This window comes from Stenella coeruleoalba, assembly GCF_951394435.1.
Source record: "Stenella coeruleoalba genome assembly, chromosome: 8".
In the NCBI taxonomy this organism is placed as follows: domain Eukaryota; kingdom Metazoa; phylum Chordata; class Mammalia; order Artiodactyla; family Delphinidae; genus Stenella; species Stenella coeruleoalba.
Genome location: NC_137154.1, coordinates 63,597,052 through 63,610,794, shown reverse-complemented (window position 1 = coordinate 63,610,794; position 13,743 = coordinate 63,597,052). Strand labels below are relative to the sequence as shown.

The 13,743-nt window shown below is 40.8% G+C and overlaps 1 protein-coding gene and 1 pseudogene across 3 annotated transcripts in view; one reads left to right on the top strand and one right to left on the bottom strand.

Annotated features, from left to right (window-relative positions):
- Window positions 1-8,631, bottom strand: part of TMEM135 (transmembrane protein 135) — a 249,399-nt gene extending 240,768 nt beyond the window's left edge. For both annotated transcript variants that reach the window (XM_079930169.1, XM_079930170.1), the window contains exon 1: window positions 8,309-8,631. In XM_079930169.1, the coding sequence (XP_079786295.1) occupies window positions 8,309-8,449 (141 nt within the window). In that variant the 5' untranslated portion in view covers window positions 8,450-8,631. The remainder of the gene's footprint in view (window positions 1-8,308) is intronic.
- Window positions 8,632-8,944: 313 nt separating this feature from the next.
- Window positions 8,945-11,191, top strand: LOC307190482 (cofilin-2-like; annotated as a pseudogene). The gene is made up of 2 exons (XR_013831760.1): window positions 8,945-9,046; window positions 10,396-11,191. The product of XR_013831760.1 is annotated as a cofilin-2-like (transcript).
- The last annotated feature ends 2,552 nt before the right edge of the window (window positions 11,192-13,743 follow it).

Here is a 13,743-nt window from a genome sequence, read left to right as displayed (position 1 = left end):
ATTATTAAAGTCTTATACATTTTTTATCACTATCAAACCTTATACAGGTAGATCTATGGAACATAAGTTTGTGTTCCAGCCTTTCGATCCAGGTTGTCTTGTCATAATCAATAAAAGTAACTACTTACATGTATATTGCTTACGCACAAATTTGAGGCAAGGTTTTTTTTCTCAAGTCATAACTCATGAAAAGAGGAAGCCATACTACATTCATTTACTCCACAGACATGTTCATTTTTTGACAATCTGTTGTCCAATTTATTCCTCAGAAATCAAGAGCTCTCCATCCTAAATAACAAAACTTAGATTCAAAATTATAAAATAAATCATGTAAATTATATCTGGACAGAGGTGAATAAGCAAAGAGAAAAATGGTATGAAACGCAATCAAGCAACAGCCATGGCAAAGATTTCACATTTTCTGAGATGGAAAGCCACTGGAGTGTTCTGATTCATATTTTTAAAAGACATGAGATAGGTATTTGACCCCCATTTTACAGATGAGAACACCGTGGTTCACATATGTTAAGAGACTTGCTCAAGGTCACAAAGCTAGTAAGTGGCAGGACTGAGATTCAAGCCCATGCTCTTCCCACCTCTTAACAATACTTCCCAAAACTCCCTTCTCGACACTTCTCTGCAACACTCTTTCTTCTCCATCTCTTCATACCTCTCTGACTGCTTCTTTTTCTTTTTCCTCCACTCCAAAAATGAGCATTTAAGTTGTCTTCTCTTTCTAAACCCTTGCTGACCTAAAGACCTCTCTTCCTTGTTGACTTACCAGGGCTTCAACTTTCATCTCTATCTTACGACATAAAGAATATGTCATAAGAATAGAGATGAAACCTAAATCTCTAATCCCACCTTTTCTCTAGAACAGCAACTTTCCATTTCTCAATGCCTCTTGGTCATTTTCCACCCAGATATCGTACTAGTAGCTAAAACTCAATATGCCCCAATGCAATCCAGCATATTTCACTGAAGATATTTTTTCCAAAGCACTACCTTGCACATTTTCAAATAAACGAGGCTTAAAATCTTATAGCTTCATTGCTTTCCTCCCCCTGCTTTACATCTGAGTCACTGAATCCAAGATTTCTATATACCACTGCCAGATTAAGCTTTATGAAATAACTTCAGGCATACTACCCCTGTTGGCCACCTTTAGCGATCGCCTACTACAACAAATAACGTCCAAATTCCACCTGCCATTCCCCAAAGCACACCATATCCTATTCTACCTGAATGTCTTTGTTCAAGCCATTCCTCTCCCTTATCCCCCACCTATTTCTACCTTTCCAAATCCTGTTTTCCCTTCAAGGCCACTAAAATGCCATCTCTCTCATTAAGTTTCCCCTTACCTCCCCAGCCAAATATGACCTTCCACCTCCATCTCTCAAACCACTTTAATATGTACCTTATGGTATTTATCTCAATGAATTTTATTACAGAATAATACATGCCTAGTCTCCCCTCCTTCTTACAATATAAGAAGTATGTCCCATTCATTTTTTTTATTTTCCACCATACCACATAGCACACAGCTGCTATACACAGCAGCCTGCACATAGCAGACTCAATAAATAACTGGTAAATGAATAGGGGACAAATATTCCAATACTAACCATCAAGGTTCAGATATATAATATTACTAAACCTAATCATCAAGTCGTCTCCCCTCAATTTGTGTATATTTTTTCATCAATGTTTATCAGCAAATAATCATAAAAATATTTTAATGGGTCAAAAGTTCATGAAAAATATAATTTTCTAAATAGTAAATAAGAGGTCTGGTTATTCAAAATAATCTGTACCACAGTAAATCAACTAGAGAGTTGGCTATGAAGGCGATCCGATGGAAAAATCTGTCACCACAGGGATGACCAGAGTGGATTTGGATCCCTAACTTCTCCAGGTGTGCTTCTCTCTCTACCAAAATGAATGATTCTATTGAAGAGGATAAACTTTCCCAGATAGAGGATCACTCCATTTGATTTGAAAAGAATTTTCTAGTGACGAGGCAAAAAGAACTAATGCCGACATTGAAAAATACCTATTAAGGATTTGTTGAAGGCGTTAAAATTTTTTTAAATCAACCAAATATCCATTTTAATAAGAATCTACTGACTCAGAAACATCAATAGCAATAATTTTTATCCCCGATTTAGGATAACTAAAGGGGCAAACAATAGTAAAGAAGATTTGGTCACAGAAAAGGGTGAGTTATGAAAGTGTTTAGTACAATATGTCTTCAACTTTCAACTAGAAGTAACGTGCTGGAAGTGTGCGTTTTAATCAACAGAGATCAGCCAAAGAATACCAAGAAGTCACATAGAAAAACAAGTTCAACACACTCACAATCTCTTGTTGACGAATAGGAAAACTCATCATTTAATTGCTCAGTTGAAAGACAAAACTTACACGTCCAAAGGGATAATAACAAATCTTGTAAAAGAATCATCATTTACTTATTGACTAGAAAAATAAAATGAGCCCCCTCACCTCCTCCCCTAAAGTAGGACTCAGGGAAAAATCAAAGGGGAATTAATCCATCATATTTACAAATTCCATGATCTCCAAATGTCAAACAATTCAAATATTCTCAGCAGTTTGTATTCCTTAATGACTTTGGTCTCTCTCTTTTTTTAAGTAAAAAACAAAAACAAATGGACTATTACCAAAAATTTCAAAAAGTCTCATTGCTGGACTCATTTTCTCTACCTGCTAAAACACTGCCTTTAAAAACTCAGTGCACACTACATGCCAGAAGCACTTCATATATTATGCCACATTTAATCCTCACCAGGGCCTCCAGAGTTAAAATTTACCAAAACTGAGGCTTAGAGTAGCTAGGTAATTTGTCTGAGGTCACCCAGCTAGTAAGTAGTGAGCTAGAATTCTAACATAGGCAATTTGATCCCAGAATCTAGGATCCTGCCTCCTAAGTCATACTGAAATACAGAAATCTGAACACCATCTTGTAAGTGGAGTTAAGCTTGAGAAGTTTTGTAGAATTACCATTTTTTCCATAAAATAAAACTGTGTGAGAACATTAAAAAAACAAAAAACTCCATCACTGAAATTTTAGTCAGTGGTTTTCAAGCCTTTTGCAACTAAAGACTGTCCATAAGTTGTTGTTGGTTTTTTTAATTCCTAAGAAATCCAACTCCTGCTTAAGTGTTTATGAACTTACACTCTAACAAGTCTGTTAAGATTATAAAATTCAAGGGGAGTAAATATTAAGTAAACATTTTTGTACTCTGAAGAAGGGTGTGAACATCTGAAGGTCGCTGAAGAAGCAGGTTTTTAAATCATTCCTTCCCCAAAGTGTGAAAGGCTCTACTCTGAAGTCAGCTAACGATAAATGCCAGTACCCTAATCTGGAGGTCCTGTGGAAAGACACCAGGAAAAACAAGATCTTAGAACCACCTGAGACAACTGAACAAGCTTTCCTTTTAGAAAAGGCACCTAAGAATTTGAACAGCACAGAATCCATCCTCCTAAATGGGCAACTGTGTATTCTAAATTTGCCACAAAGTACCAAGGGCACTATGCTTTCATTAATTTTAGTGGTAGTCAAGGGTTTAAACAGTTTAACAACTGTTTCATGTGAATGTGTGTAGTGATGGGTACCACTTATTGTGAATGCGTGGCAATAACTATATTCAAAATATAGCTTCCTCAGCCGCATAGCACAGGGAGATCAGCTCGGTGCTTTGTGACCGCCTGGAGGGGTGGAATAGGGAGGGTGGAAGGGAGGGAGATGCAAGAGGGAAGAGATATGGGAACATATGTATATGTATAACTGATTCACTTTGTTATAAAGCAGAAACCAACACACCATTGTAAAGCAATTATACTCCAATAAAGATGTAAAAAAAAAAAAAAGACAAAATATATATATATATAGCTTCCTGAAATACATTTTTGGTACATACTTAAATTATTAGCATATATTACAACATATGAAGGATTCTTTTTTTAAAAAAAAAACTACATCAAGGAAATTGATGATGATGTTTTTTACAAATCGTGAAAACACAAAGATTCACTGTGAAAAGGAATAGTCCATCTACATTTCAACATGGTTTAAGCATTAGAAGGTGAATACCAAGAATAGCTGTAGATACCAAGATGAGAAAAGCATGAGAGCAGATGTATAGAACAAGAGAGTAAATCTGGGGACTTCCCTGGTGGTCCAGTAGCTAAGACCCCATGCTCCCAATGCAGGGGGCCCCGGTTCAATCCCTGGTCAGGAAACCAGATCCCACGTTCTGCAACTAAGAGTTCGCATGCCGCAACTAAAGATCCCGCATGCCGCAACTAAAAGATCCCGCGTGGGACTTCCCTGGTGGCCCAGTGGTTAAGACTTTGCCTTCCAATGCAGGGGGTGCGGGTTCAATCTCTGGTCAGGGAGCTAAGATCCCAAGTGCCTAGCAGCCAAAACAAAACATTAAAAAAAAAAGAAGCAATATTGTAACAAATTCAATAAAGACTTTAAAAATGGTCCACATAAAAAAAAAAAGATCCCACACACCACAATGAAGATCCCACATGCCACAACTAAGACCAGGCGCAGCCAAATAACTAAATAAATAAATTAAAAAAAAAAAATTTTTTTTTTGAAAAGAGTAAACCTGAAAGGAACAAAACGAATCAGTTTAGTACAACACACATGGTAATATTTCAAATGAAAAGCAGATATACAAGCAGATATATATATAGGCTCCAGAAAACACTCTTGACTAAAATTTTCCCCCAACCCAGCTTCCCTTAAACTTCTCCTTTTCTATCAATGATGGCAACAGCATCAGACTTGAAATCCTGGAAGCATAAACAAGCCCTCACACTGCCCTAATATTCTCAGTCTCTAAGTCTGTTCGTTCTTCCTATGAAATGCCTCTCCTGTGAAATGCCTCTAAAACTGCCCTTCCATTCTCTCTGGCACTACCTTAGACCTGCCAAATACTATCTCCTCACTCCTGAATTATTCATGAATTCATTCATTCATACCTGCACTCATTCAGACACTTCCTGAAGCACCTACTGAAGTACCGTGCTAGTTCTGAATACAAACCACCATTCTAACTAGAGGTGGAGATACAAATCACAACGAATGCACTATTTTAATAACAGCAACGCTTGATTAGGGCCCCACTACATGATAGCTGCTATTCCAACACACTATTATCCATTTAAAGCCTCATGACAACCCTAAGAGATGGGTATAGTTATCTTCTGCAAAGCAAGGAGACTAAGGCTCAAAGAAGTGAGATAATTTTCCTAAGATCACACTGCTAATAAGCTGCAAAGTAAGATCCCATGAGAACTGATTCTTTCTACCACTTGAGTGAATCTACTGCATCAACTCCTAAACAGTCTTTCCAATCCCGTCTACCCATTTCGACCAGATTCATCATCTGAAAGCACCATTCCGTACTTGTAACCCCTTTGTTCAAAAAAAAATCTCAATGGCACCTTTAGCCTGGCCTTCAGTCTTTGAGTCAAAAAAAAAAAAAAAAAAAAACACCTTTCCTTTCCCTTAGTAGCTCTGAATCTTGGAAACTGCTTAATGTCTCTAATCTTCAGTTTTCCTACCTATGAAATGGAGATAAGACAGAGTTGTGTAAGGATTAAATAAGAGAAAATACGTGAAGGTTTAAGCATATGAGTGTTCAATAAATAAGAGTTGTTATTACTCATACAGCTATACACAAAACTTCTGTTTCAGCCAATCAATACATGTACTATTCTTTTACGAAACCACTTAGATTTCTGCCTCAATTCACACTATTCTCCCTCCGCTCCATTAAGAATATGTATCCTATAAATATCTAATACATGAATCAATACATGAATCAATGTCTGTACCTCCTTATCTTCAAGGCCCAAGTCAAATGCTACTTCTTCCAAGGAGCCCTCCCTAGCCGCCCTCAATGAACTTCACACCTAACTTAAGTGCCACTGAGAGAATGAGGAAGAAAAAAATGCCGAATTATTCAAGACCTATTATGAACTAGGAAACATGATACATCTTCAGTGCATTATTTCACTTAATTCTCACAGAGAAAGACAAAGTAACTTGCACAAAGTCAAAGAGCTAGTAACTGATGAAGCTGAGATTCAAAATCAGAAGTGGCTGATCCCTTTTAAAAGCCCACTTCTTCCCACACCACCTTGTATCTTGGTACCCTGGATTACACAGTTAATCAACAACTACCTAACACTGACAATGAGCAAAGTGTTGGTATATGCTCTAAGAGCCCCAGCAACCCATACAAATACAACAAACAAAACTGTCATGAAATAATGCTTATCCATACCACCTGCAGTGGACTCTAATTTTTTTCTATTCTCTTCTATTTCGCTTAAAATAAAATACTGGTCAGTTCCCACTAATTTTACTTCACAACCACTCTTGAATAGCGACCCAGCTATCTTGAATACAGATATTACAAGGCCAAATAAGATCGAGAATCTGTCCTCAAGAAGTATTTAATCTAGCTGGAGACATAATGGTAAAACACAAACTTTTCTTGACCCCCCCCTTGACCCCAGCCCACCTACTGGAATAGAAGGTGGGCTTCCATTGCTCATGTTCCTGTTGTCCCCCGAAATACCCTATCAGGAAACATAACCAATAAAGTATCTAGGCTGTAAATATGAAAAACATCAGGCCCTCAACAAACAATTGTTGAATGAATGGATGAATGAATATGTGAGGTACAATAAAAGTGCTATGGATTTTCAGAGGGAGAAATTACACACCATAAACTCTCTCCCCACAAACCTCATAATCCTCTAAGGGAAGGAACAATCTCTGTATTACTGAATACATCAAGAGCGCACTCATGTTTGTAGATATTCTATTTAAAAAAAAAAAATTGAGCTACGGACTGGCCACAATTCATGTGGAAAAGCAGATAAACATGGATCTTGGCCAAAGAAAATCAAGGAAGACATTTACAGCTCCAATGATAAGTTTATTATCAGCCTTTACTCTAGAGCCTAACTATTCAAACTGTGGCTCTTGGTCCAGAAGTATTAATATTACCTGGGAGTTTGTTAGAAATGCAGAATCTCAGGCCCCACCCAGATCGACTGAATCAGAACCCCCATTTTAACATTCTCCCCCAGTGGATTCCTAACACACATTAAAGTTTGAAAAGCGTAAGTATATATGACACAAATGAACTGGCTTCCGCTAGCTCAGAGAAAGTTACCATCTTCTCCTCTGTTATCTCTGTAATAAATAATCAGACTTTTCAAGAAGTACTACAGATATGGTCATGACACACCTTCAGGAATATTAGGGTATAAATCTAAATCATTACTCAATGAGAAGTAAGAATTGACCATCCACTGAACATTGGATGGAACTTTTAGAAAACATACCAAAAATAAATATACCTTTGCCTTCTTAGGACACAGGCTCTATTGGGCAAGAAAATAAGAGAATGAACTTCAATAGCCAAAGCAATAAATCTTTAATACCAAGGATGAGATTATTGAAAAAAAAAGAGATGCTGGAGAGAACATTTAAGAACAAACTTCTTTAACAATTCTCCATGATACAAACACGTATTTCCAAATATTCTCTATTTAAAACTCCAAACTTAGATTGCCCTACAGGTAAAGCTGTGTAATGAAGGACCCACCTGACATTAAGTCAGATCTCCTAAACATTTTTCACTGACTCAAAGACTGGAACCACCCTTTAAAACACCAAGCAAAGTCTCAACCAGGAGACCACTTTGTGAACTTGCAAAAACACTTGCAAAACCCTCAAGCTACGATCCTCTCACCCCAAACTGAGACAAGATCTGAGGCCACAGGGACTTGATGCCCAATATGCCCTCAAAAAAAAAAAAAAAATTGGGGAGGAGGCCGCCCAAACAGGGGGAATTAGATGAGGAATGATTGCAGGCCATTTCTCATCGCCTCGCTGACCTACAACACCTCTCCACAGGGCAGGAGGGAGGGAAAATAACGCAGGCCTCTGAACTCACAATTTTAAGGGCCCCAAACTTAATCCTGAAGTTGGGAACCCATCTTCTCCCCAACAGGCATTCAGATGACAGCTCAACTTCTAATTCCCCTCCCCCTTCTCCCGCCGCCCGTAGGATCTGGGATATCCGCCCCTCGCGATCTCCCCCCATCCCACCCACCGCCGCCAAAAATACCCTGACCCCTCCCAATGAGAAATCGACACGGGGCGAGTGCCCCGGGCCCCGCCGGAGCACGACTGCACGCCCTGGCCCATTCTCCACACTAAACTCGCCCTGGGGGAGGAGCTGATGGGTCTCACCAAGTACAGGGGAGCATAGATCTTCAGGGACTCCTCCAGGGCGCCCCTGGTGATCTGCACGAAGGAGACCCCGCAGGAAGGGTGCCAAGTGTGGCCGATCTCGTAGCAGTTATGAGGGATGGACTTGCTGAGGGCCGCCATGACGAGGTGCCGCGCGCAGGGGCCGGGAGGGGGTAAGCCGAAGCTCGGCAGGGAGGAAGAGGGGCGGGCAGCGAGCGCCCAACCGCCGCGGGCTCTCAGGGCGTGCCGGGGGTAGGCGCGGAATAGAGGGGAAAGCTCAAGCGAGCGGGGTTACTCTGGGCCAAAGTCCTCCGAGGTTGAGCGCTCAGAACACGGCAGCTCGAGGGGGCGGGGCGCGCATCAGGGAGGCGGGGAGAGGCGGAGCGTGCGCGCTCCCTCAAGCGGCCTCGGCCCGGGGCGCGCGCCCGCCTCTCGGAGCCTGGCTCAGCGCGGGGACCAGAAGGTGAGAGAGCGCAGCTCGGGGACGCGCCCGCCACCCCCTCCTTTAGCTCCGAGCCGGCGCGAGCGCGCCGAGAAAGATGTACAAAGATAGGCGACTTGCGTAATATTGGACTCCAGTCTCTGTCCTCTAAAAGCCCAACCAAGTAGAACTGAGAGCAGTGGAAGAAAGGGATTAAATGTTTTTGTTGGGAGCTGGTGGAGGAAGACGATTGCCAGAGGAGAGCCTGGACAACCATCCTCCTCAGAACTGCCAGCTCTGCTACCCTAGAGTGCCAGGTAATAAATAGCTAAGGCTGCCTGCTGGTTGGGACGAAACTGCTCCCAATTACTGGGCTTTCTAAGCTCTGCAGTGCCTGAGAATGCTTGAAAAATCTGTTAGCTGTGTTCTTGCACTTCCTGTATGGGGAAAGGACAGTAGTAGGTCGTCCTCTCCAAACCCTGGGCCACTGAGCAGTCCTGTCTACAGCATACATCACAGGTGCTCGTCAGCCAAATATGTAACCCAGCAAGGACTCACATGCCCCAGGCTCAGAAAGCCAGACTCTGACAGGAGGTGTTTGCAGCAAAGTAAAGGTTTATTGCAGGGCCCCAAGCAAGGGGGTGGGAGACAAGCCTCAGATACACTCCCACTTGGCCTTTGAGTTAGGGGTTTCGTAAAAAGGAAAAACAAAGAGGCTAGGATTAATCAACATCTCGTGACATTTCTTTTTTTTCTTTTTTTTTTTTTTTTTTGCGATACGCGGGCCTCTCACTGTTGTGGCCTCTCCTGTTGCGGAGCACAGGCTCCAGACGCACAGGCTCAGCGGCCATGGCTCACGGGCGCAGCCGCTCCGCGGCACGTGGGATCTTCCCGGACCGGGGCACAAACCCGCGTCCCCTGCATCTGCAGGCGGACTCTCAACCACTGCGCCACCAGGGAAGCCCTCGTGACATTTCTTAATCGTAGTTTCAGGAGTCAGGATGTCTCGAATTCTCAGGCCAGGTGGTCCATGGCTTCGGGGTCTGTAAGCTCATCTTGCCCTGGAGAAACAACCTGAGTTTGTACACTAATAATGATATCTATAATAGCAGTTTTAGAACATTAGTGGTGTTATCACAACAGCAGTTTTAGTCATCTGACTAGTTGATTAGTGTTCAGTTACCACAGGATTGAGGTCAGGGGGGAAAAGAAAGGAAATTAAATTTTAGATAGAGAGATTAATCATAAACTCAGTGGGGGAACTCAGTTTTAGGGGGACTTGGCTTCAAATAGTACACATAGTAGAGGCAGCAGTGGTCTTAGAACTCATACCTGGCTAGAGAGATTGGCCAACAATTGGCATGACAAGGAACCTGTGCGGCCTATGAGTCTTATAACCCCACTAAATATCAGTTTCCTCACCTATAAATATCTTTCTAGTTTCCTTGGAATTACAAATTCTCAAGTTTCTTAAAGCAGGAACTTGCCATTAGACTGTTTAATATTACTTTTATGTACAACCTTTAGAGGAATCCCATTCATTCATTCTACAAATATTTACTGAGCACATACTATTTTCAGGCACTGTTCTAAGCTCTGTAGATTCAGATGTGAACAAGAGAGACAAGGTTTCCACCCACCTCTCCTCTCCTTCTCCTCCTCCTAGTGCCACAGAGCTGGAGCCAGAGCTGCCAATGCAGCCCCAGGCACTATGGCTTCTGGAGTTACAGTGAATGATGACGTCATCAAAGTTTTTAATAATTGGAAAATAAGGAAATCGTCTATACAAAAGAAGATTAAAAGGAAAGAAAGAAAGGAAGGAGGGAAGAAAGAAGGTCTCTTCTGTTTAAATGATGAGAAAGGACAAATAATTGTAGAGAAAGCAAAGCAGATCTTGGCAAATGACACTGGTGATACCACAGAGGATCCCTACACATCTTTTGTGAAGTTGCTACCTCTGAATGATTGCCAGTTTGCTCTGTATGATGCCACATACAAAACAAGAGTCTAAGAAAGAAGACCTAGTATTGATATTTATATTCTGGGCTTCTAAGAGTGCACCTTTAAAAAGCAAGATGATTTATGCTAGCTCCAAAGATGCCGTTAAAAAGAAATTTACATATATTAAACACAAGTGGTGTGTAAATGGCATGGATGAGATTAAGGAGCATTTATCACTTGAAGAGAAATTGGGAGACAATGTAGTAGTCTCACTTGATGGAAAACCCGTGCTTATAAGATGACAGTCAAATGCCATCTGGGTGTTGAGGCGCTTCCACTTCTGCAGCTCAGTCAATTGGAATAGTGTTGGATTTTGTTTTGGTTTTCCCCTTCCCCAATGGGCCCTTTCTAAACAATGAATGAAGGAAATATCATTCATTTAAGCAGCCTATCAGTGATTGCCATTAGACTGTTTAATACTATTTTATGTACAACCCAAGGAATGCTTTCCCATCATATTTTAGACAAAACAACTAGTTATATGAAAACTTAGTTATAAGTTATAAGAAAACTAAACAAGAGAATATGAGATAGGTGTAATAATAATATAACAGGATAAACTAAATAAGATAATAAAAGAGGAGTACTCAGATTGAAAGCCCAGAATAACAGTGGTAAAAAGATAAAAGTTTAACTGTCTGGGGACTTCCCTGGTGGCACAGTGGTTGAGAATCTGCCTGTCAATTCAGGGGACACGGGTTCAACCCCTGGTCTGGGAAGATACCACATGCCGCAGAGCAACTAAGCCTGTGTGCCACAACTACTGAGCCTGAGCTCTAGAGCCCACAAGCCACAACTACTGAGACCACGTGCCACAACTACTGAAGCCCACGCACCTAGAGCCCGTGCTCTGCAACAAGAGAAGCCACTGCAATGAGAAGCCCGTGCATCGCAATGAAGAGCAGCCCCTGCTCGCCAAAACTAGGGAAAAGCCCACGCGCAACAACAAAGACCCAACACAGACATAAATAAATAAATAATAAATAAATAAATGTATTAAAAAAAACAGTTTGTCTCTCTCTCTCTGTCTCTGATAAATATAGACAGTCTTAAGAGGGAAGAGATATGGGAACATATGTATATGTATAACTGATTCACTTTGTTATAAAGCAGAAACTAACACACCATTGTAAAGCAATTATACCCCAATAAAGATGTTAAAAAAATAAATAAAAAATAAAAAAAATATAGACAGTCTTAGTCTAAGATGGTGGCTTCATATCCATCAAGGGTCCCTGACTTCTGACAGGTTGCTCTGCAGACTATTACCTGTGATTTCCATCCTAACTTATAAGTTGGCTGCTTCACCTTGAACCATGACATCCATGTGCTAGCCAGGAAGACCAGCCAAAGAGGAAGAGAGGACATAACTTCCTCTCTTTAAGAAAACCTCCCAGGAAACCTATGCAAGCCACTTTTCCTTACAACTCACTGCCCAAATCTTAGTCACATGGCCACACTTAGTTGCAAGAGAGGCTGGGAAATGTAATCTTTTTTTATTGGTTGAACAAATGCCCAGATAATATTTCAGGTTTTATTACCAAGCGAAATGAAAAGAACACATACTGGAGGCACCCAGAAGTGTCTGCCGTAGTCCTATGCCTCTGGCTGCCCAAACATCTGGACACATCCTTTTTCCCCAGATAAACATACCCTCTCCTTCTCAAGGGGAAGAACCTAAATTTCCATCCATTTACTCCATCTTGTTCAACATCCAGGATCTTCTGTAGGATCAAATACAGCTCTCATGTTCAAGTTATCTCCCTCTTTAACATACCCAATATACAATGGTAGAATAGGAACAAGATAATCACAATTTAAAAAAAAAATCTCCAATTCAAAATATGAGAGGATCAGAAACACAGCATAAACTTGTCCACAGAAATTACAGGAATAGTAATGTGTGCATAATGAGAAGCATAATGTTTACCATGTGGCACAGCAAATACATACCAAGAAATAAAGAAAATTTAAAATTAAAATTAAAAGCATGCAATTTCTTTTAATTAACTGTTAAATGGAGACTTGAAGCTTGAAGATATTTGAGAAGAACAGTTATTGTTGTCACAGGTGCCAAAAATGACAGTGCTAAAGAGTTGGATGGTCAAGGGGCAATTTCAGGCAAACTCTCGGATTCAAACAAATGGAAAGGGTACTCTCTATCTTGACTGGTGCTGCTATAGAGACTCCAGAACAGGGAGGCATTAATAAATTCTCAGGGATGATGATGTGTGCTTTAGGATTAAAACCAAAAAACTGCAAAAGGAACAGTTTGCAATAAATCAGTAGTTTACATTTGTAAATTCCTTTATATGGTATTATAAGATATATAAGGCTGTTATTCAGAAGAAAGTTTTCTCATAATGTTGCCAATAATTTTAAGGGTAAAGTTACACATTGTACCTACATGGGCCATTTATTCCTTTTTTTTTTAAATAAATTTATTTATTTTTATTTTTGTTTATTTTTGGCTGTGTTGGATCTTTGTTGCTGCACGCGTGCTTTCTCTAGTTGCAGCGAGCGGGGGCTACTCTTCGTTGCAGTGCACAGGCTTCTCATTGTGGTGGCTTCTCTCATTGCAGAGCATGGGCTCTAGGTATGCGGGCTTCAGTAGCTGCGGCACGAGGGCTCAGTAGTTGTGGCTCACGGGCTCTAGAGCACAGGCTTAGTAGTTGTGGCGCACAGACTTATTTGCTCCGTGGCATGTGGGATCTTCCCAGACCAGGGCTCGAACCCATGTCCCCTGCACTGGCAGGCAGATTCCCAACCACTGCGCCACCAGGGAAGCCGTGGGCCATTTATTCTTTTAGGTTGTATATGACCAGTAGCTTGACTGGATACTCTCTTGGGCCTTCATTGTTGCTTCTTTTCTATTAAAAAAAAAAAAAAAAAAAAAGGCTTTAGGCTTGTTCATCAACAAGGTGAACCAGACTTTCTTCAAAGAAGATACACAGTGAATGAAGGAAACTAATATGGCAATCTGTGGCTGAATTCAAGGGCTTTGAATACATGC